At 41.2% G+C, this 12,577-nt stretch overlaps 1 protein-coding gene across 1 annotated transcript; it reads left to right on the top strand.

Moving 5' to 3' along the window:
* Nucleotides 1–4,829: 4,829 nt before the first annotated feature.
* RPS16 (ribosomal protein S16) lies at nt 4,830–8,595 on the top strand. Its single transcript, XM_048302300.1, has 6 exons — nt 4,830–4,948; nt 5,027–5,082; nt 5,789–5,890; nt 6,573–6,669; nt 8,225–8,272; nt 8,400–8,595. Exons 2-6 carry the CDS (start codon nt 5,035–5,037, stop codon nt 8,543–8,545), a joined length of 441 nt encoding a protein of 146 aa, XP_048158257.1. The 5' UTR covers nt 4,830–4,948; nt 5,027–5,034; the 3' UTR covers nt 8,546–8,595.
* The last annotated feature ends 3,982 nt before the right edge of the window (nt 8,596–12,577 follow it).

Here is a 12,577-nt window from a genome sequence, read left to right as displayed (position 1 = left end):
AAGCCGTGTATGCTGCAAGAGAGATCAACTATATGTTCTAAGTTTAAATCCTAGATCATGAAATTTTAGCCTTTCATATAGAGACAGATTCTAAAATGAGCCATAACTTTCCATCTGGAAAGTTAGTATGTTAACTGATAATACAAACTTCCAGCCATTGTAACTAGGATGCAAATTTGTCACAACTTTTTTCAGATTTCAGCAACAAGCCAGGTAACAGAGCTGAAACAATGAGCCTTAATCTTTGTCTATATGTTCAGATACAAGATGGGCTTTGTATTTCTTTTGTTTATTGTACTGAAAGAGCTAAGCTATTCATTCAAAATGAAAGTCAAGACAATAATTAATTGTGATTTTTCCCAAGTAGCAATGCTAAGCCTGGTCCTAAGTAAATGACTGTATTGCTAATTATTTACATGCATTGAATTCCAGTGTGAATGAGCCTGTTACTGTGTCAATTTCTACATTACAAATTGGCTTGTGTTTTCAATCTCAATGCGACATTAACATTTTTAACCTGCAAATGGGAGTCAGTATTCACACCAATCAGGATAACCCATATCCTTATGTTCCAGAGCTTATGCTACAGAGTTTCATTTGAGAAGGATAATTAATCCAAAAATTTTGCTTTAGATTTTAAATATATTTTTAGGAAAAAAAAAATTTATTGCTATGAAAATCTTGTGTGATCCATATTTGTTTTCAGAACATATTTTCAAGAGCTGGGAAGATTTGTTTTCTGGCATGCATCAAACATTTTTCCATTGGCCACAGCATTCTTGCACTAATTGAGTTTAGAAAACTCTTCAGCTGCTGCCTGGATGAATATGATCTGTGAAAAGCAAACCTCAGAAATAATGGGATCCATTAGCTAATTACACGTTATCAGCAAACATGCATCAGTTGCAAAATGTAATATGAGAACTATATTCTGGTATCCCAGACCTTTCAGATTATAAGAGCTGCCATTTAAAAAGGATGTATCTTCTTTCCTGAAATACTTCATACCTCCTAGCAAAGGTATCCACTAATTTTCAAAAGATACAAAATGGTGCAAGACCAACATTGCCTTCTGAAGAGATGATCTTGGTGTCTGAAGTAAAAACTTCAGAGAATTTGCTTTGTTTATCATGCATGAAATCTGAAGATATCTGTTCCCTGGTTAAAATTATCCACTCTGCTAAAAAACCACACAAAATCCTACAAAGTACAATCAATTGCAAATCAGGACATTCTGGTAGAAGGCGCGGATCTTTTTAAATGTGATTATGGACTGTGTAGAAGAATGTTTCTTTGTATTTCCCCTAAATGCTCCTTTCCTTTCACAATAATTTTATTTCCTATGACAATATATGTAGAAGTAACTGACTGTATTTTGCCATAGCTCTTACCTTTCTATTAGGTTTCAGACAAGACATAAGGAAGATAATCTCACTATTTGTCCAATTATTTATCCACTGAGAGCATTTTCTCTCCTTTTTAAACAGGAGGAAATTTAGAGTCACATTACCGCTGGCCTTGTTAATATACTGACCTTGACTCTTTGTTGCCTTACCCTCTTGGCAGCTACATAATTCTGTGCTAAGTGGAAGCTAAAATGCCGTCCTCTTTGAACGTTTACCTTCTGAACTTACAAGTGAATTTGATTTCAAAGATGACAAGATCCAAGTGGAGAACCAACATCATGATTTCACATGGAAGTCCAGTCACTTACTGTTTTACATAAAAACATATTTTTTACATAAAATCCCAGAAATAAAAAAAACCCACACAAGCACGTAAGTCACAAAAATCTTCAATATATTTGACTCCTGTGTTGCTGAATAAATTGTGAGCATTCAAGTAACAAATAAGTATAAATTTAAAGTTCATGGGTTGCACTACATCAGCCTGACAGTCTTGGAGGGCAGTGGACTGACACACAGGTTTTGTACTGCAGTTTTCCATATGCTCTGCACCGTCAAATTTCCAAATAGATTCAGTGCTGCTCTCCTGAGCCCAACTCACTGACTGCTTAGCTCACCTTTGTCCACCTCCTGCCATTCCCTTCCAGCCCTCCTCCCTGTGGAGCCCTGTTATGTACACAAGGTTTGTGCTCCTGTCACAAAGTGAAGCAACAACTGGAGACGTTGTCGGAAACATTCCTTAACAGTGTTACATCCTGCTGCCATACCCTCACTGTTTCCAGAAAACTGAGAGAGCAGCACCGCATGTGGCTGGTCCGTGGGACATGAGTAGGTCACAGCAGCACCTTACATCACAGCCTGCAAAGAGGTCAAAGCAGCTCCAGCAGAGGAGGTCAGGCAGTGAGACTCTCAATCCCCTAGAGCCTCACTAAATGCTCATGTGAAAGACTTAGTAGTTGTAAGAATTTTGTTGCTACAAAGATACACAACACATCATCTGTTAGTAGAATGCAGAATGACTGCGAAATCAAGGACTTACATTTGAGTAAAATCCAAATAGTTTTCCTTCTATTAGGAAATAATAAAATGTCCTATCTAGGTAAGTACAAACCTGCCCGCTTTTTAATGAGATGCTCTTTCTACTAAGAGTGATTTACCAGCAAACACACCTTAATTTCTCTGGGTCTGATTATCCCCTATGTAAGTCCTCACACTGGTGAGAAGTCAGGTTAACAAAAAAAAGAAGGCCACCAAACAAATGCCTTACATTCCACAGGTGCAATTATTTCACAAATAAAAAGGAAGTGAACACAAGACTTTGTAGGTAGTGCTTGGAGATCCATACCATGTATTCCTTTTGAAATCTGAGACACATTACCATTTTAGAGTACTCTGAGCTCAGTAAAACTAAATAGGGATACTGTTAGTGCTGGGACTTTTTGTAAAAGTATAGTATCTTACCTGAGGGGTTTCTTTTCCATTCTGCTATCATTTTTTTTTTTTTGCTTGTTTTATATACGGTGATATTCATGCTCCAATTAACTCTTACAATGCTACAGCCTACAACCTCTTAGCTCTTATTCCTGTTTTTATGCTAGAAAGCAAAGGGAACAAGCAGCACAAAGCCTTTAACCTTATCTTCCAGGCGAACTGATCACATATGTTGGTTACTGTCTTCTTTTGCTACTAGAAGGCAGACAGATACATGTACATAGGCATATCCCTGGTTTTCACACAGGCTCCTCTAGGATGATTGCTTTCAGTTCCAGGAAGAGCATGCAGCAGATGAACACCCAAATGAGGATGAATTTTAAAGACCTAAGAAAGCATGCTCCCAAAATGTAAGTTTTAAACATTTGAAAAATACCTATTTAATGGTATACTTCATATTAAAACACAGGTCTTCAGTAGCAGACCTCAGATAATACCCACATAGGGAATAGATTTAGATTTGCTTTCTTCTTCTTTAAAAGTTCCCTGGGCACCCAACAAAACTGAATTACTAATGGCTCACCTTTGAGTTGATCGTAAGTCTTAGCTGAACCTTTTTGTCTAACTGGGTTAATTAGGTATTATCTTTTCTCTTTCTCACCTAAATAAAGGTTTTATAATGTCTTAATATTTCAGCTCCTGCAGCTGCTTTCATTGCGCAAGTTAAAGATCTCTGCTGTGCAGAGCCACCTATTTTCACAAAATATGTAAAACCTAAATTGGTTCTGAGATTTCCACTCATCTACAAAAACTAACTGAAAATGGCTAACAAGAGGGTGACCATTCCCCTTCCATGACAGAGAAACACTGGATGATAGACATGTGTGACTGCATGAACACTGTTCCTTAAGAAACAGCCTTAAAAAATTAAATCACTTTTCAGGTCACATGTTAAAGCTTTGTACAATCGAGGGTTTGAGATGTGCCAAATCTTACACATTCTGCACAGTCCTATTCACTTGAACAGAACTAATCACTCAAATTGCATAAAGCTAAGTGCTTGTTTAAATCCTCACATGACTGATGACTAATGTTCACTATTTAAAATCCTGTCCAAAGACAAAGGAACTGATTGTTGCATTTGAGCAGTCAACTTTCTAATTCATCATAGTAATTTAAATCCGTATCATTTAAAATATCTAAGAAGCGTGACCTCACTTCATCAAGAGATTCTCCTTTTGTCCTGGAAAATTTTGCATACTAAATACTACAGCATTGGAAGTAAAATATTTTCAGTCTGAAAGTGATTTAAATTCCGTATTTTATGACAGGTATTAAACAAGAAAAAAACGCAGACAGAAGCTAAATTTGGTGGGGTTCCCTGAATGCACTAAATCTAAAGAGAACTCTGAGTCGATCTTAAATATAACAATTACTGAGTATTTAAATGGGTATAAAGCATTGCCTGAATATGTCTCAGTGTACAGTGTAGAGCGTACAGTCCTAGAAGACAGGGTTTAATGCATCATCTTCTACAGCTAACCAAACTTTAAAATTATAAAAGCTATGTAATTTGGATTGTTGCGTCTCGAGGAGGTTCAAAGAGTGACTGTAAGCCTTTCAGGCATGGCATCATTATGTTCTCTTTAAAGCAGAAGCCCATCTAGGTTCTGCTTTGTGACCGGCACCCACCGAAGTGCACTGCGGTGTCAGCAGCGGACAAAGCCTCTCGCAGGCTGCACACGCTCCCCATCCCTCCCGGGAGCCCTTCCCGCAGCCGCGTCCCCGCTGCCCATCCCTCCCGGGAGCCCTTCCCGCAGCCGCGTCCCCGCTGCCCATCCCTCCCGGGAGCCCTTCCCGCAGCCGCGTCCCCGCCAGCGCTCTGCCCGCCGCTCATGCCCCGGCCGGGCCCTGCCCGCCGCGCGCCGCCCCCGGGGCCTCCAGCGGGGCCGGGGCCCCGCGCTGCCGCAAAGCGCGCCAGGCGGGGCGGAGGCGGGCGCGCGCTCTGTCGCGCTGCCGGAAGCGCTGGCGTTGTGCTTTGCGGCCCGCGCCCCTGATCCGAGGCCAGGAAGCCCCGTTCGGCCTTTCCGCGGAGCCGCCGCCGAGGTCAGGTGAGTGTCGGGGCGCTCCGGCCGCGCCCGCCCGCGCCCCCGGCCGCCCGCGCTGATAACGCTCCCTCTCTCTTGCAGGAACAGCCATGCCGGCCAAGGGCCCCCTGCAGAGCGTCCAGGTCTTCGGACGAAAGGTGAGGCGTGGGCACGGTGGCTTGCACCGTCTGCTCCTCGCTCCCGGGCTGAGCCGCTCCTTTGGGCCGTTCGCGCTCGGGATGTCTCGGCCGCAGCACCTGGCCAGGGCCGTGCGGCGGGGCTTGGCCGCGGGAGGGCCGGCGGGGTGAGTCCCGCTCGGCAGCCCACGTGTCCCGCTCCGTGGCTGCCAGAGCGCGCCGTGTCCCTGGGGCGCTGCGGAGCTGGGGGGAAGGGTTTGTTCGGCTCGGGAGTGGGTCTGGGTTGCCTCTCACCGGAGTCTTCGGGAGTGGCCGACGCTGCCGCCCCAGTCCACAGCGGCCTGGCTTACCACTGCTGGTATTCGAGGGCCACGTTGTGAGGTGGTGGCGGGAAGGTAAAGTTCTCACTGCTGGAATGCAGAGTCTCGAGTAACTCACGGTACCAATCTTTTGCGACGAAACGAGCCGTAAAAAAAGGGTGTTATAGAATGGAGGGGTCTTTTCCGTCGTGTACAACTAGATCTTGTAACTATAAATCAAACACTGAAACTTTTATTAAGATGTTGCCTTAATACTGTGAAGGTGTAAGGAGAAGTACTGTTTTGTTTAGTGCAAAATGTTAGTTTCGGGCATAAGACTAAGATTGCTAGATGGTTAAAATGAAATGGAAGTTCCTGCTGCTTATGCAAAAATCGAATGCTGTGTTAATACACATTTGGCTTTTTAGAAAACTGCAACGGCTGTTGCCCACTGCAAGAGAGGGAATGGCCTCATTAAAGTTAATGGAAGACCTCTGGAAATGATTGAGCCCAGAACTCTGCAGTATAAAGTAAGCATCCACCCAGCGTCCACCCTGCTTCCCCTTTATACATGTAATTGCTTGATACTGGAGACGAGTTGCTTGTCTTATTGAAAGTACCAAATTTTTGGTTGTTAACTGATTACCTAAAATACAGATGCTGTTATGAAAATTAAGTAAAGTGCACTTCTGTGATGGGGTGTTTTGTTTAACAGGTTTCACTTAATGTGAAGTATTTTCTGCATTTCCTATACACCTTATAAGCTGAAATAGGTGCCCTCATTGGAGCCCTAATTTTAAAAAGGTTGTTTAGAACTTTATACAATAGCTGCTGGAAAATGCTGAGAGAATCTAAAACTGTCTAGATAACTATAAAGTGGAGAAAACTACCTATAAATTATTTCAGGTCTTCAGTTTCAATGAACTTACTTTTTACATGTAGTTACGGCATTCTAGTTAAACTGTTCCCTTGCTATTAATTCCCATGTGCATGTGTTTTGCTGTTAAGATATTTGAAACTGAAATAAACCAAATACTTCAGTAAATGTATGTTACGACAGCGCTAGTAAATGTTAAAGAACTCTGTAAGCGGTGTACTTGACCTTGGTGTGTGCTTTTAAAATCAAGGCTCTTATTTTTCAGAGTATTTGGTAAGTTATTACAAGCTCTAATCCTCATTACAAATGAATTTTCTTTGTGTTTTGTTTCCCAGCTGCTTGAACCTGTCCTCCTCCTGGGGAAGGAACGGTTTGCTGGTGTTGACATCAGAGTCCGTGTGAAGGGTGGTGGCCACGTAGCACAAATCTATGGTATGGTTCTTGGTGTGGGTTGGAATGGGCAAAGCCACTCTAGTGAGTTGATGCTGGCTGGATGCCAGGTGCCCACCAAGCTGCTGTGTCACTTCTCTCCTTATCATGATGGGGAGGAGGAGAAACTAAGATGGAAAAATTCGTGGGTCAGGATGGCAGATTATTAAAGCAAAAGCAAAGGCTGTGCTGAAGCAAAGGAAAACAAAAGGCTTCTGTCAGCAGGCAATGTTCAGCCACTTCCCAGGAAGTGGGACCTCAATACCTGTAGCAGGTGCTCTTCCTTTGCTTTTACTGCTGAGCAGACATCCTCTGATATGGAATATCCTCTGGTCAGTTTGAATATCAGCTGTCCTGGCTATGTTTCCTCCAAGATCTTGACTGCTGCCAGCCTAATGGTGACGGGGAAATGTTGTAGGCACAGCCTTGGTGCTGTGCAAGCACTGCTCGGCTGTAGCCAGAACACAGACCAAGTGAGAGCTGTCACGGGAAAATACCTCAGCCAGACCCAATGCAGCCATGTAGTTAAGAGGCTTGTGTTTGGGATAGTGACTTGCCAAACTCTGTTCTGTTTCTTTCTCCACTGTGCAAATGTAGTTTTTCATAAGGGCTTATTAATTACCATTTATGTGCAAAGCTGTAACAGAGTAAGCCGAATGAAGCAAAATGGTGAAGTTTTGAGGAAATGCTTGGGAACTACCTTTACATTGTGCAGTGTGAGAGGATTTTGGGAGGGGTTTAGCATTAGAAATTGTATCCTTAGTTGTATAGTTCCATCTTGTTCAGAAGCATCTTTCAGGTGATGAACAAAGCTGGGCAGTTTTCCCCTTGCAGAGAAGGCTGGGAATATATTTGCATTAGCTGTTGATAAGAGTTCATCTTGACAAAAGATAGATTTGTTCTGCTCCTAATTTGATTGTAGTTCATGAAGTGGAGCTGATGCTGCATAAAAAGCAGAGGCAAATTTCAGGCTCAAACTTGGTAGCATGTGTTTTTCAGAACATTCATATTTTCATCAAAATCCTGATGTTAATGTTTTGACAGATAAGTGTGACAACATCCTCACAGTTATTCCCATTCTCGTGGTGTGAGTTCTGGTTACTGTGGGTTACTGTGCTAGTTTTTCTGTTCCAGCAAGCAGACTATCCTGTTGACCCTTTTGCCTCCTTAGTCTTTCAACACACAATCAATTTTATCTTTGTTGAAAAGTATAGACATTTCAGAGAACTGTTGTCTAAGGATTTTGAAAGTTGACTGCTTGTAGATAGGCAATGAACCTGCGTTAGTAACTCGGGAGAGAAGGTGATCAGACAGCTCTTGTGCAATGTCTTGGTTAGCTGGCAGTTGTCAAATCGACAAATGAGTCGTGGGTGGCCTCTTGGCACAGATTCCTTAAGATTTGCCAAAGGTCACGTGGAGTATGTGGGAGGGGATATTAAGGAGAGAAAGGACAATTTGGCAGTGAACAAAATAGCACATTTCTCAGATAATTGACACTTTGTGTTTAAATTTTGAATAGATTTGCAATCCTTACTGATCTTTCATCTTTTTTTAATAGCTATCCGTCAAGCTATTTCCAAAGCTTTGGTGGCTTACTATCAAAAATGTAAGTAACTTTGATTGTTGTATTAGCTTGAAGTGGCAGTGTGTGGCTTTTGGTTGTTCTATTGCAAAAGGTATTAATATGGTTCCATGTGCAACTGCTTACACTAAAGATTTTTTTTTTTAAACAGATGTTGATGAAGCTTCCAAGAAAGAGATCAAGGACATTCTAATCCAGTATGATAGGACTCTGCTTGTTGCAGATCCTCGCCGTTGCGAATCCAAGAAATTTGGAGGACCTGGTGCTCGTGCACGCTACCAGAAGTCTTACCGTTAAAATTGGTCTCTAAATCATGTGACAGTCAATAAACAAAAAGAATTTGATAATTTTCGTGTTTCTAAATTGCCTTTTCTTGGGTGGATAGATAGTTTTTTTTTTTTCACTGTGTGTTGAGATTGATACACAAAGGGATTTGTATCAAATGAAATCAGAGGGCTGATGGCAGTTCTTTTTTATCTTTTCATAGTAATTTTGGGCAGTTAGGGTCTTAAGAATAAAGAAGAGCTTTCTTCTGTTGATGAATGTGTGTGATGAATCCAAACATAAAGAAAGCTCACATGGTGGATTTTGTGGGTACATGCAACAACACAGTGGTTTGTGGAAGATTTGCATCCTAACCTTTCTGGTAGTCGACATTGTGAAAACCAAAGTAATTATGGGGGCAGGGGAGGGGGTGTGTTGAACTCTGGCATTACCAGATAATGCAGAGACAGAGTCCTGGACTGGTGTGTCTAAATGTAGGAAACTTGAAATACTCACTTAAAAATAGTATTTTGTAAAAAAATCAAGGATTTTATGTTTTAAGATTAGGTCTGAGTAATTAATCCTTCGACCACATGTTTGCGCAGTATAAGCACAGAGGAGTAACTGCTTATGTTACGACCTGCAAGGCAATTTGAAAGCCTTGGAGGAAGAAAGGGTGGAAAAAGTGAGTTGAAAAGTAATTTTCAAAAATTTAGCTAGAGAATGTGGGTATTAAATGTTGGAGAAGTTTCAGTTCCTATCCATTGACCCAAGGACAAAATGTAAATCCTGAGTAAGTGTGAGTTGGGCCAACAGGAGTCTGTTGAAAAGACTCATTCTGTCCTTAGGAAGAGTTGCAAGTAATAGTGTGAGGCCTCGGATACAAGCTGACCCAACCAGTGTGAGCACAGCCCTGAGCTGTTTCCTGTGTTAGTAAGCCAGTTTGGAGTGGAACTGGAAGAAACACTGGAGACTAAGACACTGAGAGCTCAGCTACTCAATACTGCTGTATTGCTTTCCAAGCCTGGTATTTTAATGTCACAGGCTTGTATGCCAGTACTGGAATTATCAGAGGAGCACCTTGGTACTTGAGATTTTTGTTGGGCTTTCTCTTAGCATGGTATTCTCATTTGCTTAATGGGAGATTTTTTTCAGTGTACTCAGTCAACACAAACCAGCTTACCTTGTGAGTTAGGGAATTGGAATGACTTGTAAAATTTCACCCTTTTGCTCTAGTTTAGTAGAACAGGTGCTTACAGCTGTTTTTTTAATGTTAAGCATTTGTCATGATGCCTCTGCTTTTTCAGTAGAAAAGTAGTAAAGGTATACTCACAGTTATTCAAGAGTTAAACATATAGCAAACAAATTCCTTCTAAAAAAGGAATTCTGCATCCATCTCCCTATTTTAGCTGTCACTTTCTGCCACAAAATAACTGCATTCCATGATTTGGATAGAAGAGGAATGCTTGTACTCAAACCTCTCATGCTCCTATTGAAGCAAAGGGGACTGTTCTATGTTCTATCACCAATTTACATACCAGGATTTTTTTGGTTTTACACTAAGCAAATGGGACACTCCATCCCAGACTCCTGCTATCTTTGGCAGGATGCATGGTCTGCTATTCTCAGTCCCCCTTTCCTGCACTCTAAGCTCTTGGGCTGCTGAAAACTGCAATGCTCAGCCTCTTGGTTTTCCAAGGAAAAGATGCTATGCAGAGCTAACTTTGAGTTTGATTGCTTGAATTCCTGTGAGTTTTGTGAAAACTTGGGTCTTGATGATAATTAATTTCAGCTGAGGGAAAACAAAGTCTTTTAGTTGTTTGGCTTGTGTGACTGAAAAGCAATGGCTCACTCATTGCCTGCCAGTTGGCAGATACATACCCTATGCTGTGGCTTGTCCAAAACTGATTCTTGCCTAGCTGTGAGATGACTGGGATGGGGGGAAAAGAGATGATGCAAAATTGGAGTGGTGTGGAACTTAATGAGGCAGGGGCAGATGCAATACCTGATGCCAGTAACCTTAGGGGTGGATTTCACAGTTATGAGGAAGCCTGATGGACCTGTTTTTCTGCTCACAGAACAGCTTGTAACAATTGGGGATTATTGTTTTGCTGTTCTTTTGTGGAAAGGCTGAAAATAAAACTTGCATTGCTACTAATATATTCAGAGATGATATCTGCATGTCATTTCTTCAACCAGAAGACTTAAAATAATAAAAACGCACTCTGATCCTATAAAAATGCCCCATTAATCCTGTAGAGTGATGTCATTCCCACATGCTTGCTTTCTAAATGAGAAATGTTTGTAGAATTGGGCTGCTGTCTGCCTGGATGGCTGAAGGTTTATATTCTGAGAAGCTGCTTACTGATCATCCACTAGAGGGCTTAACTTCATTGGGGAACTGTAACCGCTGTGAGTAAAGTTTGAAGGTGTTTGTAAAAATGTCTCCTTTCCTCATGTCCTCATTCTGCAGGGATGGTACTCAAGCACTTACCATTGAGCATACACTCTGGCCAAAGACACACAGATCAACAGAGAAGTAGTAAGAGTTTGATCTTCAAACCATTAGGAAGGTTCTGAGCAGCTGTGGAGATGGTTCTCAGAAAAGAGGAAATGGCCCTAACCTCCTATTGTCCAGCTCTTTCATTAGTTTCACCAACGCTAATCCTTAGGAAGATCATCTGTGCTCAACAAAATGTGGCCTCACTTGAATTCTTTATTGAAAATACCATGTTTTGTTAGCGATGGCAGTGGGCCTGGTTCCAAACCAGGGCAAGCTTGTGCCCACGGCATGGGAGGCAGTTATTTCCTTATCCATTGTTTATAAACCTGAGAAACATTGTAACCTGTATATAAATTTAAGTCCTCCCTGATGTTATGTTGGAAAATTTGGAGAAAATTAATTTTGACTGCAATATACAAATATATTAACATTGAAATGTTTAAATTTTATTTTTGAAGAAAAAACTGTAACTTAAAAATGTAACACTGGCATTTTAAAGTGTGGACGAGTGTGTTCTGTATTGTGCTTGTTTTCTTACAAAAGCAATTCTTTTCTAGTGCAGTTTTTTCTGTTTCAGAAGTGCCAGTCTAGGAGTATTCTAATACTTGCATAGATAATGTGTGTTGTTGCCTTGATATAATTTGATTTAATTTTTTAAATCTCTTAATATAGTCCTCTGAGTTACAGTTCAGAGTACTTGGCTGAATAATTCTTTTTCCTTAGCTGAAATGCTTAATGTGCTTGGGACTTCGCTGTTTCTTACCTTGCCTTTGGCAGAGATGTCTAAACTTTATGAAGCCTTTATGATTGCTTTAACTCTTACAAAGTTCCTTTGCAGCTCATAAGGCTTGGCCTATTTTTAAATATTGGAAGTTAAACAACTGTGAAATACTACATATACCAACTTTGCTCTAGAAAAATTGTTTAAAAAAGCCCCCAAACCAAACCAAACTCACAAAAAAGCTGTTTTGGATAGCTTTTTTTTCTCCTGTTAAACCAAAAGAGTTCATTTCTATTAATACTACATTAATTTAGTTGTGAAACTGCATATGAAGCATGGTGAGAAATACAGTCTTGAGAAAAGAAGGAATCCCAAGTCAGATTTCTCAGAGCAGCTCGGAACAGTTTCTAAACCAGACTTAGCTTGACAGTAAGATTATACAGAGACTGGTGATGGAATTTGGAAGATGTAATGCTTGGTTTCATCTCATCTTGAGAGCAGCCTTGAGAGTAAGTTTATGAGATGGTGAAAGTCTATTTCCTATAAGTTCTCACATAAGAGTTAAAAGTCTGTGAGTGACTATATCAATGTGTCCATATGGCCTAGGAATTCACTTCTTTTGCTTCTGTTTGTGGTGTGGAGTGGTTTTGGACCACATGCAGCAGGTGCAACTGAGCTGAGAGATGCAGCCAGCCCATGGAACCAGCCCGTAACTAGTCAGAAGTAAAAACAAAGCATAAAAACCTCTTGAAATGCAATTATGGGAATGTCAGCTTCCCTGATCCAACAGTAATAAAAATAGTCCCTAAGAAATACTTCCCAAAGAATGTAGTGCTATGTA

This window comes from Corvus hawaiiensis, chromosome 4, assembly GCF_020740725.1.
Source record: "Corvus hawaiiensis isolate bCorHaw1 chromosome 4, bCorHaw1.pri.cur, whole genome shotgun sequence".
Classification (NCBI taxonomy): domain Eukaryota; kingdom Metazoa; phylum Chordata; class Aves; order Passeriformes; family Corvidae; genus Corvus; species Corvus hawaiiensis.
Note: the sequence above shows the minus strand (reverse complement) of the source record. Positions and strands in the feature narration are given on the sequence as shown.

Coding starts and splice junctions, on each gene's coding strand:
- RPS16 (XM_048302300.1), top strand. CDS start 5,035: ATGCCGGCCAAGGGCCCCCTGCAGAGCGTCCAGGTCTTCGGACGAAAG. Junction 5,083..5,788: donor TCCAGGTCTTCGGACGAAAG/GTGAGGCGTGGG, acceptor TTGGCTTTTTAG/AAAACTGCAACGGCTGTTGC. Junction 6,670..8,224: donor CCACGTAGCACAAATCTATG/GTATGGTTCTTG, acceptor TTTTTTTAATAG/CTATCCGTCAAGCTATTTCC.